This window comes from Gopherus evgoodei, chromosome 14 (assembly GCF_007399415.2).
Source record: "Gopherus evgoodei ecotype Sinaloan lineage chromosome 14, rGopEvg1_v1.p, whole genome shotgun sequence".
NCBI classification, from domain to species: domain Eukaryota; kingdom Metazoa; phylum Chordata; order Testudines; family Testudinidae; genus Gopherus; species Gopherus evgoodei.
The window spans coordinates 33,701,547-33,728,217 of record NC_044335.1 but is presented as its reverse complement, the minus strand read 5'-3'; the positions used below and the strand labels follow the sequence as shown (position 1 = coordinate 33,728,217).

The 26,671-nt window shown below is 56.5% G+C and overlaps 1 protein-coding gene across 6 annotated transcripts in view; it reads left to right on the top strand.

Moving 5' to 3' along the window:
• Window positions 1-26,671, top strand: part of LOC115634959 (von Willebrand factor A domain-containing protein 5A-like) — a 107,426-nt gene that overhangs the window by 51,132 nt on the left and 29,623 nt on the right. For 3 of the 6 annotated variants that reach the window (XM_030533062.1, XM_030533061.1, XM_030533065.1), the window contains 12 exons: window positions 5,277-5,449; window positions 5,598-5,686; window positions 5,825-5,969; window positions 6,335-6,414; window positions 8,501-8,615; window positions 8,811-8,975; window positions 12,064-12,167; window positions 12,471-12,679; window positions 13,555-13,902; window positions 15,015-15,151; window positions 15,907-16,033; window positions 16,479-16,858. In XM_030533062.1, the coding sequence (XP_030388922.1) occupies window positions 5,277-5,449; window positions 5,598-5,686; window positions 5,825-5,969; window positions 6,335-6,414; window positions 8,501-8,615; window positions 8,811-8,975; window positions 12,064-12,167; window positions 12,471-12,679; window positions 13,555-13,902; window positions 15,015-15,151; window positions 15,907-16,033; window positions 16,479-16,558 (1,772 nt within the window). In that variant the 3' untranslated portion in view covers window positions 16,559-16,858. The other 3 variants (XR_003996481.1, XR_003996482.1, XM_030533068.1) reach the window with 3 other exon arrangements.

The window sequence follows — 26,671 nt, the reverse complement described above, 5'->3', positions numbered from 1 at the left end:
TCCAGGCACCGCCCCCACAGCTCCCATTGGCCAGGAATGGGGAACCGCCTCCAATGGGAGCTTCGGGGGAGGTACCTGGACCCGTGGCAAGGGCAGCACATGCGGGGACCTCCGCCCCCTCTGCCCCAGGGGCCTCAGCGCTTCCTGGAGCGACGCGGGGCCGGGGACAGGGCAGGCGTGCAGGGACCCTGCCCTGGCCCTGTTGTGTGCCACTGTCACCCCGGAGCCCGCATGCCTCCTGCACCCCAACCCCCTTCCCTGAACGCCCTGCCTGCACTGCGCACTCCTCCTGCACCCCACTCCCCAACTCTCCACCCTAATTCCCCTGCCTGCACTGCGCACCCCTCCTGCACCCCAGCCCCCTTCCCTGAGCCCCCAGTCTTCACTGCGCACCGCTCCTGCACACCAACTCCCTGCCCTAAGCCCCCTCATTCACCCCACACCTGTCCTGCACCCCACCCCCCAACTCCCCACCCTAATTCCCCTGCCTGCACTGCGCACCCCTCCTGCACCCCAGCCCCCTTCCCTGAGCCCCCAGCCTTCACTGCGCACCGCTCCTGCACACCAACTCCCTGCCCTAAGCCCCCTCATTCACCCCACACCTGTCCTGCACCTCAGCCCCCAACTCCCCACCCTAATTCCCCTGCCTGCACTGCGCACCCCTCCTGCACCCCAACTCCCTGCCCTGAACCCCCCGTTCACCCCACACCCCTACTTCCTGCCCTAAGCCGCCTGCCTGCACCCTGCACCCCAACCCCCTTCCCTGAGCCCCCTCGTACATCCCGCACCCCTCCTGCACTCCATCCCCCAACACCCTACACCCCTCCTGCACTCCATCCCACAACTCCCAGCCCTAATTCCCCTGCCTGCACTGCGCACCCCTCCTGCACCCCAGCTCCCTGCCCTGAGCCCCCTCGTACATCCTGCACCCGTCCTGCACTCCATCCCCCAACACCCTACACCCCTCCTGCACTCCATCCCCCAACTCCCTGCCCTAATTCCCCTGCCTGCACCGCACACCCCTCCTGCACCCAACCCCCTTCCCGGAGCCCCCTGCCTGCACTGCGCACCTCTCCAGCACCCCAACTCCCTGCCCTGAGACCCACCCATACACCCCGCACCCCTCCTGCACTCCATCCCACAACTCCCCACCCTAATTCCCCTGCCTGCACTGCGCACCCCTCCTGCACCCCAACTTCCTGCCCTGAGCCCACTCATACACCCTGCACTGCAACTCCCTGCCCTAAGCCCCCTGCCTGCACCCTGCACCCCTCCTGCACCCCAACCCCCTTCCCTGAGCCTCTCGTACACCCCGCACCCCTTCTGCACCCCACCCACCAACTCCTCACCCTAATTCCCCTGCCAGCACCGCTCACTCTTTCTGCCCCCCAACTCCCTGCCCTGAGCCCACTCGTACAGCCCGCACCACAACTCCCTGTCCTAACCCCCTGCCTGCACCCTACACCCCTCCTGCACCCCACCGCCCAATTCCCCACCCTAATTCCCCTGCCTGCACTGCGCACCCCTCTTGAACCCCAGCTCCCTGCCATGAGCCCCCGTACACCCTGCACCCCAACTCTCTGCCCTAATTCCCCTGCCTGCATAGCACTCCTGAGCCCGCTCAGACACCCCGCACCCCTCCTGTACCCCAACTCCCTGCCCTAAGCCCCCTGCCTGCACCCCAAACCTCTCCTGCACCCCAAACCCCTTCCCTGAGCCCCCTCATACACCCCACACCCCTCCTGCACCCCACCCCCCAACTCCCTACCCTAATTCCCCTGCTGGCACCGTGCACCCCTCCTGCCCCTTAACTTCCTGTCCTGAGCCCCCTTGTACCCCCGCACCTCAACTCCCTGCCCTAAGCCCCCTGCCAGCACCCTGCACCCCTCCTGCACCCCATTTCCCTGCCCTGAGCCCCTTCATACACCCCGCCTGTACCCCAACCCTTTGCCCTGAGCTCCCTGGTGCATCCTGTACCCCTCCTGCACCCCAACCCCCTTCCCTGAACCCCCTCCCACACCTCACACCCCTCCTCTGCCCCAATCCCTTGCCTTGAGCTCCTTTCAGTACACCGCACCCCCTCACACATCCCAACCCCCTGCGCCTGCCCTGCATATAATTTCCCCACCCAGATGTGGCCCTCGGCCCAAAAAGTTTGCCCACCCCTAATACGTGTATTAAGATTTTCAGAAAGCCTTTGCCAAGGTCCCTCACCAAAGGCTCTTACGCAAGGTATGTTGTAATGGCATAAGAGGGAAGGTCATCTCATGGATTGGTAACTGATTAAAAGATAGGAAACCAAGGGTAGGAATAAAAGGTCAGTTTTCAGAATGAAGAGAGGTAAATAGTGGTGTCCCCCAGGGGTCTGTAGTGGGACCAGGGCTGTTCAACGTACTCATAAATGATCTGGAAAAAGGGGTAAACAGTGAGGTGGCAAAATTTGCAGAAGATACAAAACTACTCAAGATAGCTAAGACCAAAGCAGATTGTGAAGAGTTACAAAGGGACCTCACAAAACTGGGTGACTGAACAACAAAGTGGCAGATGAAATTCAGTGTTGATGAGTGCACAGTGATGCAAGCTGGTAAATGTAATCCCAACTATACGTATAAAATGAGGCGGTCTAAATTAGCTGTGACCACTGAAGAAAGATCTTGGAGTCATTGTGGCTAGTTCTCTGAAAACATTGCTCCTGCAGGCATTCTGCGCCAAAACGTTAAAAATTCTGCTCCAAAAATTCCACGCACAGTGTTTTAAATTTCTGCAAATGTTATTTGTCAAATAAATGTGGAAGCTCCAGCCTGGCACTGGGGAGCACGGGCCACTGGCTGCATAAAGATGGCAGATCACTGTGCAGCTCCCCCCAGGACACGGACTCAGCAGTGAGGCTGCACCCAACCCTGACACAGCACAAGAACCGAGCCTGCCCCAGAATCACCCCAAGGCCCTGCCCTCTGTGCCAGGCGCACCAGGTGTGGGGCAGGCAGGCTCAGCAAGGCAGGATGCAGGTGTGGGTTGAGAGGGTTCTGGGTGGGGCAGTCTGGGTGCAGGCAGCTCAGTGGGGGATCTGCAGGTGGGGGGAATCTGGATGCACAGGAGCTTGTTGGGAGGTTCTGGATGCAAAGATAGTGGGACTCTGCAGGGGGTTAGGGTGAAGGTGGTTAGGGCTCAGCAGGGTGGACCCTGGAGTGGGTGGCTCAGTGGGGAGGGGATCTAGGTGCAGCTGGCTGGGGCTCAGTGGGGTTGGGATCTGAGTGCAGATGGCTCATTGGGGTGGTCCAGGTGCAGCGGGAGTGGGGCTCATCAGGGTAGGTTCTGAGTGCGGGGGGGTGAGGCTCGGCGGGAGAGTCTGCGTATGAGGGTGTCTGGATGCACATGGGTTGGATGGATGGGGGAGCAGCTCCCGTACAGGGATCCCTCCCCCTTCAGCTGAGAAGCGATGGGTGCAGGAAGTGTGTGTGGGGAGGGAGTTTTCAGAGCTTCCTGCAGCTGGGGGAGAAATCAGGGAGTGGGTCTGACCTGGTCCCAATTGCCCTGCAGGGGAAGAGGAAGTCCTGTCCTCCCCAACCCAGCCGGGACTAGCAGCTGAACCCAGCAGAGGGTAGGAGCCACTAGCTGGGTCTTTCCCAGTCCTGCCCCCTGCCCCACAGTGATTTACCTCTCCGCTGGTTGCCCTGGGCACCTGAAACATACGGCTGGGAGGGTCACATGACCGCTCTTGTGGCTTCCCTTTGCTTCCCCGTCAGAAAGTCATTTTTTTGCAGGGAAGCACAGAAATCTGCATTGGACATAAATTCTGCACATGCGCAGTGGTGCCGAATTCCCCCGGGAGTAAAACATCCACTGAAAGTGCGGTGGCAATCCAAAAAACAAACCGAATGTTAGGAATCCTTAGGAGAGGGATAAATGACAAGACAAAAGATATTATATCACCTCTAGATCAGCAGTTCTCAAATGGTAGCAACCTGAGGTCCCACACTTTGATTTTTAAATTTTTGGGGACCCTCCCCTGCCCTGCCCCTTCCTGGCCAATGGGAACTGCGGAGCCAGCACTTGGGCAGGGGCCGTGAGCGGAGCCTCACTAACTGCCATGGGGCCACAGGGAGCTGGCAGCCGTTTCCAGGTGGAGTAGTTGAGAGAGGGAGAGGGAAGAGTTTGTCAGCAGGACCCGCAGACGCCATAAAGTTCCCTCGCAGATCCCCATGGGTCTGCGGACTCCAGTTTGAGAAAAGCTGCTCTAGATAAATCCATGGTTCACCCTCATAGGCAACGGATTGAAAACAAACAAAAGGAAATATTTCTTCACACAGCTAAGGGGGGATATGATCTAGGTCTATAAAATCATGACTGGTGTGGAGAAAGTAAATAAGGAAGTGTTATTTACTCCTCATAACCCAAGAACCAGAGGTCACCAAATGAAACCAATAAACAGCAGATTTTAAAAAAGCAAAAAGAAGACAATGCACGGTCAATCTGTGGAACTCCTTGCCAGAGGATGTTGAGAAAGCCAGGACTGTGACATGGGTCAAAAAAGAGCTAGATAAGTTCATGGAGAATAGGTCCATCAACAGCTAGTAGCCAGGATGGGCAGGGATGGTGTCCCTAGCCAGAAGCTGGGAATGGGCAACAGGGGATGGATCATTCGATGATTCCCTGTTCTGTTCACTCCCTTTAGGGGCCTGGCATAGGCCATTGTTGGCAGACAGGATACTGGGCTAGATGGACCTTTGGTCTGATGCATTATGGCCGTTCTTATAATTATGGGTGGGTGTTGAAGGAGCTGGGGATGAAGTGTGTGTGGAGCTGGGGCGGGGGAGACTAGAAGAAGCTGGGAACCAGAGTGAGGGGTCTCGGCGGAGCAGGGAGTGAGAGGGTGGGGTGCCTGGGAGCAGGTAGACACTGGGGTGCATTTCAGGTTTGGCGATACAGAGCAGAACAGGGGATGGAAGGGCAAGTGCTGAGGGGCTGGTAATTGAGATCAGTGTGGGATCTAGGGGAAAGAGGTGTAAGGGGAGGGACAGAGGGGTGCGGCTCTGGGGCAGTCAGGGGATGGTGGGGGATCTAGGGAGAGGGAGATATGGGGAGAGGGACAGAGAGGTCGTGTTCTGGGGCAGTCGGTCACTGGGGGTGGGGGGGATCTATGGGGAGGGCAGGAGGAGGAAGGGACATGGGTGGGGCTCTGGCTGGAGCAGTCAGGTGGGCCTGGGGGCTCTCACAGGCTCACAGGGCTCAACCCCATGCCTGCTCCATTTGGGGCTGGCCCCGTCTCCCCATAGGCTCCCTGATGGGCGACCCGGCCGTGATGGTGACCCTGCTGCCCAGCCTGCCAGAAGCGGTGCTGGGCCAGAGCCCGTCCGGGGAGTTCATCTTCCTGCTGGATCGCTCCGGCAGCATGCGGTGCGCCTTGGACGGCCGAGACCGCTCCATTCAGCGCATCGACAGCGCCAAGGTACGGCCAGGAAGAGGGCTGTGCTAGATGGGCCTGTGGAGGGGAGCAGCTCAGGCTGGCTGGGCCTGGGGGGGGCAGAGCTGGGTGGAGGAGCAGCCCAAGCTGGTTAGGCCCAGGGGGGTGACTCCATCTGTCTGTCTGTCCCCAGGAGACCCTGGTCCTGCTGTTAAAGAGTTTGCCACTGGGCTGTTATTTCAACATCTACGGCTTTGGGTCTCGGTTCGAGTCCTTCTACCCGTGAGTCCAGGGCTGGGGGGTTGGCGGCCGGGCAGGCTGGGGTTGGAGTGTCCCTGGGTTGGGGGCAGGGCTGCCTGGGGTTGGGATGTCCCTGGCTCCAGCTATCCCTCCCCCTGACCCCCTCGGCACCCCCCGCAGGCAGAGCGTGGCATACACCCAACAGACCATGGCCGAGTCCCTGCAGCGCATCCAGCAGCTCCAGGCCGATCTGGGGGGCACCGAGATCTTGGCGCCGCTACGAGCCATTTACCGCAGCCCCTGCCAGGACAGGCACCCGCGCCAGGTATCAGGGGCACCAGCAGGGTGTCCCGGGGCTTGGAGAGGGTCTGGGGGGAGCTGATGGGGGTGCTTGGAGAGGGGCTGGGGGAGTAGCTGACAGAGGCTTTATGGGGGGGTTCAGAGTGGGACTGTGACAATGGGGGGCCAGTGCCCCTGGGGGTGGGAGCAGTCCATGGTGGGCAGGAGCTAAGGGGGGCTACCTCTGTCTAGAGCTGGATGGCAGCACTGGGAGGGAGGAGTGCCAGGGAGGTCTCTGGGGTCGGGGGTCAGTGGGGCAGGCTCTCTGGGGGCTGCCCTCATTCCCAGGGGGAGGAGTGTCTCCAGGAGGATTTGGGGTCCCCGGCTCTGACAGCATCTCTCCCCCGCCAGCTGTTCGTGTTCACGGACGGGGAGGTGGGGAACACCAAGGACGTCATCACTGAGGTGCAGCGTCACCAGGGATCCCACAGGTAAAGGGGGCACCTGCCCCCCCAGCATCCCTCCCACCCTGTCCACAAGCGTCCTCCAAGTCCTGCCTCCCAGCGACTCCCCATCCTGCCTCCTACCACCCCGGCAACCCAGCTGTCACGGTGTGTGGATTGGCTGCCAGCTGAGAGTGCCAACCTCAGCTCAGACTGTTGGAAGCCAGGGCAGGCGCCCCAACCCACAGCCTGGGGGTGTTCCCTCGAATTCGGTTTCCCCAGCCAGGACCAGGCGTGCGTGTCCGGATCACTGGGCCAGTCTCACCACAGACGGTCCCCGTGGGTGCTCCAGCCAAACTGACCCCCAGACAGACTGGATGGAACGAGATTGGGTTGAGCGCATAAACCCAAAGTCACACAGTTCTCCAGGCACTGAGCCCGCTGATGGGACACTCCAGAGCTCACCTGCGAACTAACCACGGGTGTGTTAGCTCGGAGAAGGGAACAGTTCGTGAGAGGTTAGCTCAGTGAACCACGGAGCAGGGAGTCAGTTTGTGGGTTCAGAGGATGGGATCTGCATTCTCAGGGTGCCCCAGAATGGCTTTGGGGACCTCAGCCTGGCGTCCAGAATGCCCCTGATGGCAGCCAAAGAGCTCGGAGACACGCGATCCCTCCCAGGGTCCCTTTTCCTCGCTGAAAACCATCCGGCAAGTTTCCGTCACCGCCCGGGTCTTGCTGTGTGGCCTGAATGCAGACAGTCCATGGCACATCCATTGGCCTGAGTCGGGAGCCGTGCTTCGGAGTGAACGCGGTTCTGCATTTGCATGGGCCAGGTGCCAATGGGGGGGACACGGTGCGATGGCCGAGACCGTCCAGCCTCGCACCCCGAAACACCCGCACCTGGGATTGCTTTAGTGGCACAAGCACAAGGAACTACGGAGCGGAGTGAGCTCGCGATCAGCAGGGTTACGGAGAGGTGACGACACCGCCACCGACATGTCTCTGGCTCTCACAAATTCTGAGGAGCTGTAGTTCCCCGGGCACATGCCGGGCACGTGCGACGTGCTGATGCCCGCTTTGCTCTGCTCTGCCTGGTGTCCGGCTTGAGTGCGCAGTGGCCCTGCAGCGGGTCTGTGATATGCGCACCAGCGAATTGCACTAATCAATCGTAACCTGTCACACAGCGTCGTGCCTGTCCCCCAGCCCTGCCACCTGGGGACTGTCTGCCCCACAGCACCCCTCAACCCTGCCCCCAGCCCTGGGGACCATCTGCCCCACAGCGCCCCTCAACTCTGCCCCCAGCCCTGCTGCCCTGGGGACCCTCTGCCCCACAGCACCCCTCAACCCAGCCCTGCCGGCCTGGGGACAGTCTGCCCCACAGCACCCCTCAACCCTACCCCCAGCCCTGCCGCCTGGGGACTGTCTGCCCCACAGCACCCCTCAACCCTGCCCCCAGCCCTGCTGCCTGGGGACCACCTGCCCCACAGCACCCCTCAACCCTGCCCCCAGCCCTGCTGCCCTGGGGACCCTCTGCCCCACAGAACCCCTCAATCCAGCCCTGCCGGCCTGGGTACAGTCTCCCCCACAGCACCCCTCAACTCTGCCCCCAGCCCTGCCAGCCTGGGGACCATCTGCCCCACAGCCCCCTCAATCCTGCCCCCAGCCTTGCTGGCCTGGGGACCCCCCAGCAACCTCAGATTCTGTCCCCCTAGCCCTGCCTGCCTGGAGACCCCCCCCAGTAACCCCAAACACTGTCCCCCCTGCCCTACTGGCATGGGCACCCTCAGCAACCCCAAACTTTCTCCCTCCAGCCTGGAGACCCCCAGTATCCACCAACCCTACCTCCCATTATCTCGCCAAAGCTGCTGCCTGCCCTCCTGACCTGGAGACCCCCCTCAAACTCTCTCCCTCCAGCCCTGGCAGCATGGAGAACCTCTGCCCCTATCATCTCCCCCAAGCCCTGCCATCGGAGAGACACCAACCCCAGCATCTGCCCATCGCTTCACCTCACCTTTCCCCCCAGCCCTACTGGCCCCTCTCCAACTGCCCCCCAGCACTGAATTGACCCCCCCATCTCTACCCCTCCTACTCCTGTCTCTGACCCCCCCACCCCCTGGACTCTGCCCCCCTGCAGGTGCTTCTCCTTTGGCATTGGGGAAGGGGCCTCCACGGCTCTGGTCAAAGGCATTGCCCGGGCAGCAGGGGGCAGCGCCGAGTTCATCACGGGCCAGGACCGCATGCAGCCCAAGGTGAGAACCCAGGAGTCCGGGCTCCCCTGGCTCTAACCCACCAGACCCCACTCCCTTTCCAGAGCTGGGAGAGAACCCAGAGGTCCTGACTCCCAGCCCCCCTGCTCTAACCCACCAGTCCGTATGCCTCCTTATGCCAGGGGTAGGACCCTGGTGTCCTGGTCCCACTCTGAGTGTGCCAGTCTCTTCCCCCAGGCCCTGCAGTCTCTGAAGCGGGCCCTGCAGCCGGCCGTGACCGGGATCTCGCTGTGCTGGGATCTGCCTCCCGGGATGGAGGCGGCACTGCTGGGCCGGGGCCCTGAGGTCATCTTCCCTGGGCAGCGGTGCCTCATCTACGCCCAGCTCCGCGGGCAGCCCCAGGTGAGAGAGCAACCTCCTCCCCCCCCCCCACACACACACACAGTAGGCACCCAGGGCTTGGGATCAGTGACTGATCCAGGAACCTCCCACCCCCTCCTGGGTGGTAACTCTGAAAGAAGCAATGAGAGGTAAAAAGGCATCTTTTAAAACGTGGAAGTTGAATCCTAGTGAGGAAAATAGAAAGAAGCATAAACTCTGGCAAGTGAAGTGAAAAAATATAATTAGGACGGTCAGAAAAGAATGTGAAGAACAGCTTGCCAAAGACTCAAAAAGTAACAGCAAAAAATTTTAAGAACATCAGAAGCAGGAAGCCTGTTAAACAACCAGAAGGGCCACTGGACGACGGAAGTGCTAAAGGAGCACTCAAGGATGATAAGGCCATTGCGGAGAAACTAAATTAATTCTTTGCATCGGTCTTCACAGCTGAGGAGGAAGGGCCCGGGGGGGATTCCCAAACTGAGCCATTCTGTTTAGATGACAAATCTGAGGAACTGTCCCAGATTGAGATGTCATTCGAGGAGGTTTTGGAACAAATCGATTAGCTATTCTCCAGTTACAGGCCAATACGCCTGACTTCAGTACCGGGAAAACTGGTTGAAATTATAGTAAAGAACAGAATTGTCAGGCACATAGGTGAACAGAATTTACTGGGGAAGAGTTATCATGGTTTTTGTAGTAAAGGGAAATCATGCCTCACCAATCTACTCGAATTCTTTGAGGGGGTCAACAAGCATGCGGACAAGGGGGATTCAGTGGCTATAGTGTACTTGGACTTTCAGAAAACCTTTGAAAAGGTCCCTCACCAATGGCTCTTAAGCAAAATAAGAAGTCATGGGATAAGAGGGAAAGTTCTCTCATGGATCGGTAACTGATTAAAAGACAGAATATCAGGGTTGGAAGGGACCTCATCTAGTCCAACCCCCTCAGGGCAGGATCAATCTCCAGACAGATTTTTGCCCCAGATATGTAAATAGCCACCTTGAGGATTGAACTCATAATGGTAGGTTCAGGAGGCTAGTACTCAAACCACTGAACTATCCATCCCCAAGGAAACAACATGTAGGAATAAATGGAGAGAGGTAAATAGTGGTGTCCCCCAGGGGGTCTGTACTGGGACCAGCGCTAACATATTCATACATGATCTGGGAAAAGGGGTAAACAGTGAGATGGCAAAATTTGCAGATACAAAACTACTCAAGATAGTTAAGTCCCAGGCAGACTGCAAAGAGCTACAAAAGGATCTCACAACATAAGCAGGGAGTTATATGGGCCTGTGGTGCCTGTGCTCTACCAATATTCAGGAATGCGGGTCCAGCTCCAGCAATATTTGGGCTTATATTTAATCAGAACCATCTTGTCCAGGAGATGGGGCAACCACCCTGGGCCCCACACTTCAGGGGCACGCGGGGTCCAAGGAAGCCTGGGGGGTTAGCAGGTGGCCTGGCACTGGCAGCAGCAAGTGACCCAGCCCCAGCATGCCCTGCTCTGCCCCAACCCCACTCCACCTCTTTCCTCAAGTCCCCGCCGCTGCTCTGCCTCTTTCCAGCTTCTTCCCCCTCCCCCGAGCGATGCGGGGAGCTGGCAGGGCAGAGCGCAGCAGGGCAGGCTGGGGGCGGGTTGCTTGCTGTTGCCGGGGCCAGGTCGCCTGCTAATCCCCAGGCCACCCTGGACCCTGTGTCCCCCTGAAGCGCAGGGGCCCCTGAAGCGCGGGGGTCCCCAAAGTGCGGGACCTGGGGCAGTTGCCCTGGTCACTCCTATGGACTGGACGGCTCTGCTTGGACCCATTTGGGGCACCACAAAAAATTATACAAACCTGGGTGACTGAGCAAAAAAACTGCAGATGAAATTCAGTGTTGATAAATGCAAAGTAATGCACATTGGAAAACATAATCCCAACCCCACATGAAAAAGGATGGGGTCTAAATTAGCTTTAACCACTCAAGAAAGAGATCTTGGAGTCATGTGGCTAGTTCTCTGAAATTATCCACTCAATGTGCAGTGGTGTCAAAAAAGCAGCAGCATGTTGGGAATTACTAAGAAAGGGATAGATAATAAGACAGAAAATATCATGTTGACTCTGTATAAATCCATGGTACATCCACATCTTGAATACGGTGTGCAGAGCTGGTCACCTCAACTCAAAAAACTTACATTGGAGGTGGAAAAGTTTCAGAAAAGGGCAACAAAAATGTTGAGGGGTATGGAACGGCTGCCATATGTGGAGAGATTACTAAGACTGGGATTTTTCATCTTGGAAAAGAGATGATGAAGGGGGGATATGATAGAGGTCTATAAAATCATGACTGGTGTAGAGAAAGTGAATAAGGAAGTGTTATTTACTCCTTCTCATAACACATGAACTAGGGGGTCGCCAAATGAAATTAATAGGCAGCAGATTTAAACTGTTGGAAGGCAGGATACTGAGCTAGGTGGACCTTTGGTCTGACCCCATGTGGCCCCTCTTAAGTTCTTAATGATGGTCATTGGGCTGGGGGTCTCTGTGCCACCCCAGCCCCATTGATTTCAGTTAGGAATGTTAACTCCGACCCCTAATGATTGCAGTTGGGCTGGGGGCGTCTCTGCACTAGCCTGGCTGCATTGATCTTGCATTGATCTCAGGGGCAGGTCTATGCTATACATTTACATCTGCGCAGCTGCGCCACTGTAGCACGTCCGGTGAAGATGCTCTAAGCCAATGGGAGAAGCTCTCCTGCCGACACGGCCCTGTCTCCATGTGGGGCTAAGGTCAGTGTAACTACGTCACTCAGGGAGCTGAAGTTCAGGGGTCTGGATTTTTCACACATCTCAGCAACGTAGTTATACGATAGCATGTGGTGTAGATGAGACCTCCGTGGGGATCGATAACTCTGTTCCCTACCAGTGACCACTGGGCTGGAGGTCTCTGTGCTACCCCAGTTGCATTATCTCCTGACCCTACTGATGGCCGTTGGGCTGACTAGGCAGCCCCCTAACTGCTGTGAATTGGGCGTATTTACCCCCTTTGTTCTGTAACCTGGATCTGGGGGGGGTCCCCAGGCATCTTCTCCCCCCTCATACTCCACCTCTGACCCCCTTTCTCTGCCTGCAGCCCCCAGACACTGCCATGGGGGGCGTCACCCTGCAGTACCGCATCCAGGATCAGACTTACAAGGAGACGTTGCAGTTCCCCCTGCAGCCACAGGATGGAGACAGGTGATAGCAATGCTCCCCTGGTCCTCATCCTTCCCAAGTCGCTGGGTCCTGCCCCCCACATCCCCACCCCCAACAGAATGGAGATGGGAGGGGACCTGCCCCAAGTCACAGAAGGAAGCAGGAGTCTTGGCTCTCATCCTCCCTGCTGTGACCACTAGACCCCACTCCCCTCCTATAGCCAGAGATAGAACCTAGCAGTCCTGGCTTCCCCGCTACACACACACTATCCCACTAGCCCCTCCTCACAGTGGCTGGAACCCCAGAAACCAGGGCTCACCCCAAGACTCTCTGTCCCTGGCACAGGCTGCCCGTTCACCGGCTAGCAGCCAAGTCGCTGCTGCTGGAGCTGGAGGGGGCCGTGGACACCAGGTCGGAGAGGGACCGGCACCAGGTGCTGGAGACCAGCCTGAGCTCGGGGGTCGTCTGCTCCCTCACAGCCTACGTGGGGGTGGGCACAGAGCGGGGGCAGCCGGTGCAGGGGCCGCTGGTGAGACAGGACATCCCGCTGACAGGTAACCCTGGAAGCAGGATCGTGGATCCTGGCACTGGGTGGGGACAACATGGGAGGGGGCTCAGATGGGAGGGGGACCCAACCTGGCAATGTGGAGGAACCTGGTACCAGGGGGAAGGAATTAAGGGAAGGATCCCAGAACAGGGGGATCCCAATTTGAGAGGAGGGACCCAGCAGCACTGGAGGGAGGGCATCATGGATATGAGCAAATGTCCCTTTGCTCTTCTCCATGCCCCAGCTCCCATGAGGCTGTGCCATCCCCTCCCTGCCCCCACAGGGCAACCCCAGTGCTCCCATCCCCAGGGCAGGGGGAGAGCGGCAGGTACCGGCCGGGTGGGACAGGGAGCAGCCCATGGATCCTGGCCTGTGGGACAGACAGACAGATGGACCCAGAATCGGAGACCCAAACAGATGGGGGTAGAGACTGAGAATCAGACAGTAGGACCCAGTCAGGGAGACACAGACAGGCAGGGACCGGAGGGGTGGGTGCATTGCTGTCATGAGCAGGCCTGGCTAGCGGGGGCCTCAACACCCCTCCCAGCATCCTGCCCTCATCCATGGGGTGCAGCACCCGCCCCTGCGTTCCCTGGGGCTTGATGAGAGGTCCAAGCTGGGGGAAAGCTGCAGGGGAGGGGCGGGATCCAAGGAGTCCCAGCGTGCAGGGGATGGGCTAAGGGGAGATCCTGACTCTGAGGGAGCTGTGGAGAGAGGAGGATGGGGCTGGGTGTCGGGGATATCCAGCTGGGGGGAGCATGGGGGAGGGGTCCCAATGGTGTGTTGGCTCTGGGTGCCATGGGGGGGGGAATTTCCCTTCCCTCTCTTAGCCTGTCTCTGTCTGCGTGTCTGTCTGTCCCTCTCTGTCCGTCTCCCACCCAGCCTTCTATGCCGCACCCCGCAGGAAGAATTTGCTGTGTTCCCCCATGGGCCGTTCCCCCTCTGTGCCCATGATCCAGGTCCAAGGGCCCTCCTGTGTGTCCGTGGACTGCGCCATGGCCTGCAACTTTGACAACAGCTCGGATGTGCAAGTTGAGAGCCGCTGCCTCCTCATCCCCCTCTGTGACACTCACCCCCAGGGCTTCCAACGGGAAGTACAGCTTATATTCCCCGCCAAGGCCGCTCGTTCTGGCCCCCGCGCCATCCAAAAGTTCAGTTCGGGGAGCACCGAACACGTGTTGAGGAAGTACTGCAAACTAAGAGCCCCGCCGGAGACCACGTCCCAGAAAGGTGAGGCAGGCAGGGGCTGGGACTCAGGACTCGGGGCAGGGGGAAACACCAGGATGACGCTTCATCAGGTCAGAGACAGATGTGCCTTGACTGTCCCAGAGCTGGGCAAGTGTTTAACAGCTACATAGAAAGTGAAGGAACTTCCTGGGCAAAACAGGATGCTGGGGGAGGGGGAATCCGCAGCTGGTTGTTTTTTAAGTGTCGGGACGCAAATGAGCTTGCAAGAAAATGGAAAAAAAATAAGGAAACTCCCAGGCAATAAACTCTGTGAAGCTGGAATTTGGGGGATGAGTTTGTATCAACGAGCTAAGTGTGGGGAGGGCCCAACTGGGCAGCGGAGAGGGTAATCAGTCACTTTTTAGTAACAGAAATGTCAGTTGGCAGTTTTCTCTGAAATGGGCACAGCTAAATTCCCAGACAAAAATACCTGATGAAGCTGGGCCCAGCCTCGGGTGTTCATACAGGTGAGTTCAGGATCACAGATCGTGGTTGGCCCGGTCTGGTTTCTAAACAAAGAAGCCCACGAAAGGCAGAAATGTTAAAGTTAAGGCTCCCCTTAAACCTGAATTTGAAGAGTGTGGAAATACAGACTTGCTGTAGCCCAGGTAACCTTAACTCTGCCTCATAACCCTGGCCCAGGCATAGCTATAATATCATATAGACTGTGTAACATCCTGTCTCCCCTATACCCTTAGACGTTTCTATGTCTCCCCAGACGTATGTCTGTATTGCAGGTTGTAGTGCAGGATGGTCCCGGGGTCAGATTGTGTTTGAGAAACACCCTTGGGTTATGAGATTAATGATTGGGGCTGAGACATTCACAGGGCCCAAGGGACTTTGGTTCCCAACTCCAACTGTAAATTAATTGTCATCTCATGGGTGCAGGAAGGGTCAGAGTTGAGGGTGCCCACGGAGGGGTTAAGGGTGCAGAGGAACAGATAAAGGATGCCCATGGATGGGGCAGAGTTAAGGATGCCCATGGATGGGCAGAGTTAAGGATGCATGGAGGGTAACAGTTAAGGTTGTTGGCTGTCCCCCAGCCTGGACAGGCCACGTTGCTGTTCTGTACCCATAACCCTGTGCAAGAGCCCTCTCACCACGTCTCTCCCTAGAGTGGGCACCAGAAGAGTCTCCCCTGCTGAGGCTGGTGTCTCTGCAGAATGCTGACAGCTCGTGGGACCTGGACCCCCAGCTCGCCGCTGCGCTGGGGGTGAGTGAGACCAGCGCCAGGGGGAGGATGCCCAGTAAGGTGAGTGCAGGGGGCAGAGGAGAGGGGAGAGATGGGGGGGCAGGTGCCATGAGTTGGGCCTGTTCTCTGCTCCTAGATGAGACTGGTCATGACCCAGGCTGGGGGGGCGGGTCTGAGGGTGACTGGATCACATGACCCCTGAACCTGGAGCCCAGTAGGGGAGACGGGCCCACAGCGGGGAGCTGGAACCCCCTTGCAGGGGATCGGAGCATTGGATTGAGGGGTCCCAGAGCTGAGGAGGGGACATGGGGAGGCCCAGGCTGGGTCCTCTCTGAGCCTGTCTCCCTACCCCCCGGCATCCCACTGGGCATCTGGGTAGGGGGTCCAGGGTGCTAGAGTGGGGGGGCTAGGAACCTTCTGAGTCTGGGGAAGGAGCGCTGGATTGAGGGGTCCCCAGGGCAGGGAAATGGGGGCAGCACTGGGGGGGGCAGAGAGGTCTCTAGAGTGGGGGGATGGGGGCAGCACTGGGGGCAATCAGGGGCCCCTGGCGCAGGGGGATAGGCAGCATTAGAGGGCAGGGGGGATGGGAGAAGCACTCAGGGACCGGGGGGGTCCCCAAACTGGGCGCTGTCTCAGGCTGTGTCTCTCCCTCCTGCACAGGATGTGGCCCTGGGGGGGCAGAGGGGTCCCTATGGCAGGGGGATGGGGGCAATTCTGGGAGGAGTGCCGGGGGGTCCCAGGGGTGGGTGGATGGGGGAAGCGCTCAGGGGAACGGGCTGGGTGCTGTCTCAGGCTGTGTCTCTTCCCCCCCTCAGGACATGGCCCCCAGCATCTGGGCCACGGTGCTGGCCGTGGTCTGGCTGCACAGCCGGGCCGTCGGGCAGCGCGACGAGTGGGAGCTGCTGGAGGCCAAGGCTGTGGGCTGGGTGCGGGGCCGAGCAGGTGAGACGGGAGTGGGGGGTCGGGAGCAGGGTCCAGGTCATCTACCAGAGAGCCCCTGCCCCATCACCGCCCCGAGACCCTCTGTAGACTGTCCCACAGCCCAGCCTGCCCCCCTCCACCCCGAGATCCCACAAGCTCATAGTACCAATCCCACCCCATCGGACCCCACAGTCCAGCCGACCACAGCCCTGGGATCCTGCACCCCATGGACCCTCCAGCATCCTAACAGCCTCTGGTCCCCCAGCCAGACCCCCAGAGGCCTCCAGTCCCAGGACAGACAGGCTCCCAGCCCCCTGCTCCCCGTCCCCCCCAGTTCCCCGACGTCAGTGCCCCGGGCTGCGAGCTCTGTGCCCTTTGTCCCCCATTCCCTGGTTGGTGTCTTCTCCTCCCTCCCATCCCCCCCTTCCCCAGGCTGATGTCTCTCCCGACCCTCTTCTCGTTGCAGGGCCCCGGCTGAGCGAATGTCTGGAAGCTGCCAACACCCTGCTGGGCTGCAGCGTTGGCCCTGCTGTCTTCAGGCTCTGAGCCCCTCTGGATCCCTGTACCCCCCCCCCGCAAGCTACCCAGGGCCTCCTGCCCAGCTGAGGCTCCCCCCCCCGATCCCCAAACCTCCCCCCAAGCTACCCTGGGCCTCCAGCCCGCTAACCCCCCCACAGGGATCCTAAATTAAGAACAGCCAGTTGGTTGCATAAATTTAAGGAAAACAGTTTAAATTGACCCTGTCACTTACAGCGGAGGAAGGTCATTGGGTGGACAGGCCCTTGCTGCTGTGTGCGGAGACTGTCTCTGCCAGCCCCTCACTGGAATAAAGCAGTTCCCCAGGTTTGTCTGTCTGCCTGGCTTTGGCTGGGGTCCCGGGGCTCCGAGCTCCCCATGGCTGCCCAGGGCACTGGGTTCCCAGCAGGGTCAGGGACCGCCTGCCCTGAGCGGGTGCATTAGTGTTCCCAGCTCCGACTTTCTGGTGGGGCAGAGCATCTGGACCCAGGCACTGCGGTGGCTGGTGGGGGCCGGGAGGAGCCCCAGAGAGAAGGGAGCACGTGGGGTGCAGGGGGCAGATGCAGGGCAGAGCCCAGGGCAGGGTTTAACAGAATGTTTTAGCTCTGGGTCTGTGCGGGTCCCTGACACCCCCTCACTTGTCTGGAAAATCTGTCCCTGCTCAGCTGCTGTTGGGACACGTGATTCTCACTCAGATACCTGGGGACCAGGCATCCAGCCTCAGCAGCTCGGGAACCCCCGGCCCTGCCTGGAGCAAGCACCCAGCGGCGTTGTAATGGGACAGGGAAGCAGCAAACGCTCTCCCCCCCCGCTCACACAGCCTCCCCAGTGCTTTGCCTGGCCGCTCCCGTCTGTGCGCTGACACCGACAGCTGTGTAGGCTCCGGCAACCAAGCCTCCTGTGCAGGGCCGGCTCTAGCGCTTTTGTCACCCCAAGCTCAAAAAAAAAGAAAAAAAAGCCGCGATCGCGCTCAGCAGCAATTTGGCGGCAGGTCCTTCGCTCCGACAGGGAGTGACAGCCCCACCGCCGAATTGCAGCCGAATGGCTGGATGTGCCACTCCCCTCTTCACTGGCCACCCCAGGCACCTGTTGCTAGGCTGGTGCCTGGAGCCGGACCTGCTCCTGTGCTGAGGCCCAGCGGTTGCAGGGCCAGGCCCTGATGCTGCCAGCCCAGGGCATTGAAATGGGAAGGAACAATTCTAGAGAGAAAAGAGGGGGAGATTTTCCAGGCCCAGATGGCAGCCGGGTGTCCAGCTCCCCTGGACAGTCTAGAGAGATGGGGGTTGTTAGCCCAATGTGTAACAGCTATACACCCCGGGGAGCTGGCACCCAACCCAGGCCTAGGGTGGGCCAAACCCCCAGTTCTGAGCCCAGGAGCTGGGTGGGGGCAGGCAAAATCCAGGCTCTTTGTAGGTCGCCAGGCAGAAAGCTCCGTGAAGGTGAAGTTCAAGGTGAGGGGCGGTGCCTGTCCCTGTGGGCTAAGAAATATCCCATGGCTGGTGCCGGGATCCCCACAGCACATCTTGGAAACCCCAGAGACTCCCCGTCCCTGTGACAGTGAAAAGAAATGCAAACCCATTCAGCCAGGAAACCCAGCGCAAGGCCCCTGCGGCTGGCACAGGATCTTGTGATTCAGATGGGTGTCCAGCTCCCACTTCTGGCTCTGATGTCCAACGTTCAGGCTTCCACGACGTTCCCCAACCCTGCTCAGCTGCTGCCGAGCCCTGCGAGCTCCTGCTGCACCTAACTGTTCGCTGCCAGGGTCCCTACAGCCCTGGCCATGACCCCAGGCCCTGCACCTCCAGCGGGTGCCCAGGTTCTCGGCCCCACGGGAGGCTCCAAGCAGCTGTCGCAAGGCTGGATCCAGTGGCTTGCTCTGAGCTCCAGCTGGCTCCTTATGGCTTTTACCCCAGGGCTTTGAGCAGTCACCCCAGTTCAGCTCCTCACCCTGCTGGATGGGGAGAGAGGCCAGGAGCGTGGGCCTGTCACTGGGCTGCAACACCCAAACCCAGAGCTCCAGGGGAGGCTCCAGCCGGAGCTGCTCTGGATCAGTAACTCACTAGCCGGGGGTTCTGTTCTTTGCCCCCTGGGGAGTTCTGCAGGCACCAGGCTCGAGTCACTCGCTTGCTGTCTGGCCCAACAGCTCCCCTTACCCGTTCCTCATGGCAGCTCCTGGGGCGACACCCGCAGTGCGGTCAGTGCGCTCTTCTGCACAGGGGAGCCCAGGTCAAATCCCGTCTTCCCGGCAGGCAGAGGGGGATCGAACCGGGTCTCCCACAGCCGGGTGTTGAGGGGTAACATACGGATCTACCCTCTCCTCCCGTGGCTTTCCTGGCATGGTGCCTAACTCCAGGGTGGCGTTCCAGCTGTGGTGCTTGAGCACAGAGGTGCCTAAATCCCAGAGGAGGCTGGGCTTAGCACAGTTCCCATTGGCCAGCTTTGACAGAGGATGTGGGCCCAGCCTTGTCTGGCAGCTGACTCTGCTCTCCCTCACAGTGGGGCACCGTCCCAGGCATGGCCTCCCCCCATCCCCCTGGCACACGCCCTCCCCAGTCCCTCTAACAAGGTGTACTGGCCAAATGCCAGCAAATGGAACCTTCAGAACCAGCCTTTAGCTCACCCCTGGGCTGTGGGTTTCAGGGCCACCTCCCAGGGTGTTATAACCTTATTCCCAGATTTGGACCTTAGCGTCCAAAATATGGGGGTTAGCATGAAAACCTCCAAGCTTAGCTACCAGCTTGGACCTGGTACTTGCTGCCACCACCCAAAAAATTAGAGTGTTTTGGGGCACTCTGGTCCCCCTGAAAAACCTTCCCTGGGGACCCCAAGACCCAAATCCCTTGAGTCTCACAACAAAGGGAAATAATCCTTTTTCCCTTCCCCCCATCCAGATGCTCCTGGAGAGATACACAGACACAAGCTCTGTGAATCCAAACAGAGGGACTTGCCCTCTCCGTTTCCAATCCTGGAACAAAAGCACTTTCCTCTTCACCCAGAGGAAATGCAAAATCAGGCTAGCCAATTCAACCCACACACAGATCTCTCCGATCTCTTCCTCCCACCAATTCCCTGGTGAGTACAGACTCAATTTCCCTGAAGTGAAGAAAAACTCCAACAGGTCTTAAAAGAAAGCTTTATATAAAAAGAAAGAAAAAATACAAATAGTCTCTCTGTATTCAAATGACACAATACAGGGCAATTTCTTAAAAGAATATTGAATAAACAGCCTTATTCAAAAAGAATACAAATCAAAGCACTCCAGCACTTATATTCATGCAAATACCAAAGAAAAGAAACCATATAACTTACTATCTGATCTCTTTGTCCTTACACTTAGAAACAGAAGATTAGAAAATAGAAACTACTTCTCCAAAGCTCAGAGACAGCAGGCAGACAGAAAACAAAGACCCTCACACAAACTTCCCTCCACCCAAAGTTGAAAAAAATCCGGTTTCCTGATTGGTTCTCTGGTCAGGTGTTTCAGGTGAAAGAGACATTAACCCTTAGCTATCTGTTTATGACACTGTTCCCTGGTGACCTTGCTTCTGGCAGCCTCCCAGACCCAACCAGCTCTGCTCCCTTCCAAGGTGCCGTCCCCATGGTGACTCCCAGGACCCACCCCCCTCCTCCGTGGTGTCCCTGCCCAGCCACAGGTGTAGCCCTACCCCTGTTGATTAGCTCATTTGGGCTCATGTGGGGCACTGGGCCTCCTCGCTCATGGGCCCAGATCCACAGGGCAGATCCAAGGAGCTCTCTGCTCTGTGCCCAGCACTGGGGCATTTCCTCTCCCAGTCTGGCAACCCCACCGGGGCTCTGGGAGAGACAGGGTGGGAAGGAGGGTACGACCATGTTAGGTAATAAAGCAAGTCCTCACTCACCTCTCCAGCACCCGAGCTCGTGCGGAGTTGGTATGGGGCATACAATTCTGTCAGAGACCAGACACAAATGCGTTGATCAATGGGCTCACACTATCCTTAGCTCTCAAAGCTTTAGATTAAGTGTGGCCCCTTTATTAGGGGTGAGCATCAATATTTATACACAGAAGTAAACAAAGTGATTAACAAAAGATAATGGTCATGCATAATCAATCAAGATTTTACAGGAAAAGCAAGTTTAACAAGTAAATGCATAGAGATAAAGGCTAATGGCTACTTGAGAAAGGGGGTGTCATGAGTAGTTTGCAGGTCAGTGCTTTGTTCGATAAAGGGTTCAGAAAGGATTATGCAGAGACGGCCAGTCTGGGTGTGTTTTGGCTCCCCAAAGTTCACCAAAAGTTTAGACCCAACATTCCTCCATTTGTAGCTTTGAGATAACTATTAATCAAAAAGCTACACCCTATTTCAAGATCTCAAGGGCCGCTTGGCAATTTTAGCCTGGGCCAATTCGAAGAGAGTAAGGCTTTTAGCTGAAGTGGGAAAAGAATAAACTGACTTACATGAGTTTATGAGGGAGGGGACACACTGAATACAGCAACACAGTATTATAAGGACTACTATGGCCCCAACAACACCCACCAAGAGGTTTTTAACCCACCCAAGTCTGGGCAGCCAATTCCATAAGGCTCCCCACCAATCATAAGGTGGCTGGCCAGAGGAGTAGTTTTTAGCCATTTCCCTTAGGTGTTTGGTATGTAGAAAAGTGTCAGAGTAGGTGTCATTTACAAAAACACAGCATTCTTCATTTATGAGGGCGCAAGTTCCTCCCTGGGCTGCTAACATCATATCTAAAGCCATTCTGTTTTGCAAAGCTAACTGGCGCAGCTGGGACATTTCCCCGGCCTGATTTTCAAATACGGTTGCAGTTTCATTGGTCAAAGATTCTAATAGTCCCTGTAGACGGATGATAGCACCCTTCAAGCTAGTGTGACCAGCCCACCGCTGCCAGGACAAACCATCACGGAGATTAATATCTCTGTCAGTTTCACGGATGTTACGAACGTGGGGAAAATGAGGGGGAGTGAGGGAGATGCGAGAAGGCGGTGCTAGCCATGCCAAATAACATGACCCTGCCCAATCAGGGGAGAGAAAATAATAAGCCTTGGGCCCGCACACCCAGTATGTTCCATATAATGCGTTTTGGGTATTCCATTTCTCAAAGTAGGAGGTAACCCACCACCCGTTGTACCACTGTTCCCCTGGTAACGCAGAGGGGTCGTTGTGTGAACTGCAGAGGCACAATTTGGTAGTGTTGTCCTCAAAGGGCAGTGTAGTACTGCTTGAGCAGTTGTAGAAGGCAATTGTGTATCCTTTAACAATTAGTTGGACACCCTCGAGATCTGAGCAGGGCTTTTTAAAAACTGACTCTGAAAACCTGCCCCTCCATGAAAAAGTTGAAAAGGTTGGATCGGGGTGAGGGATCCACATATGGGATAAGTGGGATGCGCAAGGCTTGAAGCCAAGATTTTTACTAAAGGCGGTGCCATTAAAATATATGTTGCATTTACTTGTTCCCACAAAAGTTGACCCTTTTTCTTTAACAAAACACAGTGATCCTGTTTGATTGGTTACCCTGAGATATTTGTTAATTGGCACTCCTGTTTTGTCCCATGTAAGATTGGGTTGGACTGGATCTTTTATTCTAGTCGGTGGCATCCAAGTCATATTAGCAGTGGTTAGGGGAATGGGTGTGAAGGGGAGTCCCTGTGCTGCATTTACTGGAAATTGAGTACATACCCAGCAATCACTTCTATTTCCTAAAATACGAGTTTTAACCTCGTGGGAATATCTAATAAAAGCATTATCTTCATAAGCAGAAAATAAACTAAAAAAGCATAAAAAAAACATACAGTTGTCAGAATAAAGGGTCCTCTCATTTTTTTCGAGTCAATTTAAGTCTAATGTCTGAGAGAGGTAAGCTGGTCCACTGGTCGAAGGCAGTGTCCTCAGTGGTGACAAGAGCTGCTGGTCCGTCACTGTGGTCCACTACGGCTGGCTTGACGTGGGAGTGGTGGATCCAAGATTTGCGTCCTTCCAGGAACACTGCAGTCTGGGTTGTCAAAAGAACCTGGTGGGGTCCAGTAAACCTTGGCTGGAGGGTGTCGTCACGAACGAACTTTTTGGCCCAGACGAAGTCCCCTGGTTGGAACGGGTGGATCTGTTCCTCCAGCGGCACGGTCTGGGAAAACTGCGAGGCTTTCCAAAGGGTACGGAGGCGAGCCTGTAGGGAGAGAAACTGACATGCGGTCATATGATCCCCTCCCAATAGTGAAACATCAGCACGTGGTAGCGCCCCGCCTTTGAAAGGGGGGTGTCCATAGAGCAGTTCAAAGGGGGATAATCCCAATGCGCGGGTTGGGCGAGTACGAAGGTGAAACAGGACCAAGGGAAGTACCTGAGGCCACTTTAATCCTGTTTCCTGACAGTATTTAGCCAATGTAAACTTAAGTTCCCTATTCATACGCTCAACTTTCCCGCTAGACTGGGGGTGGTAGGGTGTATGAAAGGAGTGTGAAATGCCCAGTCCTTGTTCTAAACGGCCAAGGACATGACCAGTAAAGTGAGGTCCGCGATCTGAGTCGAGCACAAGAGGGATGCCAAAACGGGGTACAATATCTCTAAGGAGAATCTTCGCCACTGTGGCAGCAGTACAATTAGCAGTAGGAAAAGCTTCGACCCAGGAAGTCAGAGGGCAAACCAAAACAAGGAGGTGCTTTTTCCCAAAAGCCTTTGGCATATCTGCAAAGTCAATTTGAAGATGTTGAAATGGAGCAGCAGGCGGAGGTCTTCCACCCTTAATTTTGTTAAGAGGCGGAGCAGGTCCATTACGCTGACATGTGCTGCATGCTTTCACTATTGATAGGCAATAGGGTTGAATGCCTGGAGCATACCAAAAGCGAGCGATAGTGTCCACGAGGGCGTGCGTGCCGTAGTGACCCCCTTTATCATGGTGCCAGCGAACTGCCACGAGGTATGTGGAGCGAGGGAGGCAGGCTCGGCCATCTGGCATAAGCCAGGTCCCTTTGACCAGAGTGGCCCCGAGGCTCTCCCACGATTGTAGTTCAGCAGCAGGTACTGGTACGGGGTGCGGTGGAGTAAAGGAGGAGGTTGCAATAGCCAATGTGGGCATGGCTAAAGGTAAGGTGGCAGCCTTCTTGGCGGAGGCGTCAGCCAGGGCATTCCCACGGGTAACGGGGCTACTATCTTTAGTATGGGCCCGGCAGTGAACTACAGCCAGGACAGAGGGTTTTTGGAGGGCGTCCAAAAGCTTGTGGATGAGGGGGAGGTGCTGAATGGGTTTACCGGCAGCTGTTTGGAAACCTTGAAACTTCCAGAGGTGGATATGACAATGCACAACTCCAAAAGCATATTTGCTATCAGTAAAAATGGTAACAGTCTTACCAGCGGCCAACTGGCAAGCTCGGGCCAGGGCATAGAGTTCAGCGGCTTGGGCTCCCCAGTTGCCTGGCAGTGAGGCGGCCTCTTGAATGTCCCATTCAGAGGTGACAGCATAACTAGTGAAACGCTTGCCATCAACATAGAAGGAGCTTCCGTCCGAGAAGAGGATGCAATCGGGGTTGTCCAGTGGCACGTCAAACAGGTTGTCTCTTATCTGTAAGATGCTGGAAACTACTTCCACACAGTCGTGCTGATCCTGGAGGGCTGGCAGGTCAGGAAGCAAGGTAGCTGGATTAAGGGGTCCACACCTTTCAAAAATTAGGTTAGTGTCTTCTAAGAGTTCGGCCTCTAGCTGTTGCTGACGATGGGCCGAAAAGACTTGGGTTGTGCCCCTACGCAGAAGGGCTGACAAGGCATGAGAGGTCCAAACCGTGGTAAAATGACCCAGGGTTAGGCTCTTTGCCTTTGTGATCAGCAGGGCAGCTGCTGCCAGAGTCCAGGTGCAGGATGGGGTTCCCTGAGCGACAGGGTCGATTTGCTGAGAGTAAAAAGCAAGCGGGAAATGGTGGGGCCCGCTCAGCTGGGTAAGGACACCACTAGCAATTCCGCCCCTCTCGTGGACAAAAAGGTGAAAGGGTTTGCTGTAATTGGGGGGGCGGAGAGACATGGAGGAGGCCACACTGTCCTTGAGTAACTGAAAGGCTTGAATAGTGTCCGGGGACCACTGCAAAGGGTCAGGAGCAAGGTTAGCAGTGAGTCGGTGGAGCGGTTTGCTTAACTCCCCGCAGGACGGCAACCAGGGGCAACAGAAGCCAATTAATCCTAAGAAACCTCGAAGTTGTTTCTTGGTGTTTGGTAGAGGGCAGTTTTGAATAGTCTTTATGCGGGCTGGGTCCATCTGTCTTCCCTCTGGGGTTAACAGGAAGCCCAGATATCGGACCTTTTGTGAGACCCACTGAATTTTTTTAGGGTCTACCTTGTGGTCTCTGGTGTGTAGGTATAATAAAAGTGCCTTACCATCGATGCGGAGGGCAGCTTCTTCGCGATTACCTAATAGGATGTCATCTACGTATAGGACCAATGTGGATCCCTGCGGACTGGTGAAACCTTCCAAGTCGTGGCGGAGGCACTGGCTGAAAATCGTGGGGCTATCTCTGTAGCCTTGAGGAAGTCGTTGCCAGACATAACTTTGTCCCTCCCAGGTGAAACCAAAGAGATACTGAGAGTCTGGGTGCACAGGAATGCTGAAAAAAGCTGATTTTAAGTCAATAACAGTGAACCACTCAGCATCCCAGGGGATTTGGCTGATGATAGTAGCTGGGTCAGGAACTACTGCATGAAGAGGGACCACATACTGATTAACAACTCGTAGATCCTGTACAAAGCGCCAACGAACAGGGTCTCCGTCCTTTTTAGGAGGCTTTTTGACAGGCAGTATAGGGGTGTTACAGGGAGTGCGCTGAGGGCGGACTAGCTTTTGTGCAATGAATCCCTCGATAATGGGGTGGATGCCCTCCCGGGCTTCCAGCGACAGGGGGTATTGAGGGACTGACGGGGGGGTTAAGGAAGGCTTCACCTGAATCCTTACGGGCTCTGCCGAAAGGAGCAGGCCAACATCAGTGTCAGAAATTCCCCAGAGGGTTGAAGGCAAGTCAGTGAGGTCAGGGGAGAGAGAGGGGGGTGTTTCCCAATTACCCTGAGTAGGGGCCGAATCTCCTAACACTGTCATCAATAATCCTACCCCTTCAGGAGTGCAGGTTAAAGTAGCCTCAAGCTTACAGAGTAAATCCCGGCCCATCAAAGGGATCGGACAAGCTGGGGAAAAAAGAAAACGGTGAGGAAAACATTTATCAGCATAAACAACATTCAAAGGCAAAGTGAGTTCCAGAGACTGTGGGTTGCCCTCCACCCCAGTCGCAGTTTTAACCTCAGAGGATAGCCAGGGAGAGGGGGCATGATTTAAAAGAGAGAAAGTAGCCCCAGTATCAATGAGGAAAGAGACAGGCAGTCCCTGGACTGAAAGGGTTAAACGAGGCTCTTTGCTGGGAGGGGAGAAAGTGAGAAAGGAGCCGGCTAAAGACATTAAGGAAATAAGACCATCACATTGTTTGCCTTCGCCCCCGGGGTACCGTCATTGAGGAGGCTGAGTTTGCTGCGGCTGCTGCTGTTTCCCGTAGTTGATCCAGGCCCGGGGAATGGGCTGAGCTGGTGGTGCAGGGGTGTATTCCTCACTTGTGTAAGCATCTGCGGATGCAACCAGACCCTCTGGGCGTCCCCAGGGGCATTCACGTTTAAAGTGACCGGGCTGTCCGCACTGAAAACAATTTCCTGATGGCTGGGGTCGCCAGGACCCTCTTCCCCGAGCACCCTGGAATCCCCTGCCACGGCCACGGCCTTTGCCTCGAACACCGCCGTGAAAAGCTAAAGCCATCAGCTTATATTCTTCCTTTTTCTCTTTCTTTTTACTACTTTCCCTTTCTTTCTCCCAGGCAAAATCAGCTACGTCCAACACTGAAGTGACTGACTCACCTCCCCAACCAGGGCGAAACTTTAAGAAGTAATCCCTTACAGGGGGCACCGACTGATTCACAAAAAATGAAATAAGAGTAGGGTGGTCTGCTTCTCTCTCAGGATCCATCTGAGTGAACATTCGGGCCCCCTCCAATAGCCTCGACCAGAACTTTCTGGGCGGCTCATCAGATTCCTGCCGAATCTGCATGAACTTAGCCTGATTAGGCGAGCGGCGAGCCATTTCCTTGAGTCTCTCTAACAATCGCTCTCGATCTGTTCGCAGCTGAGTCAGCCTTGG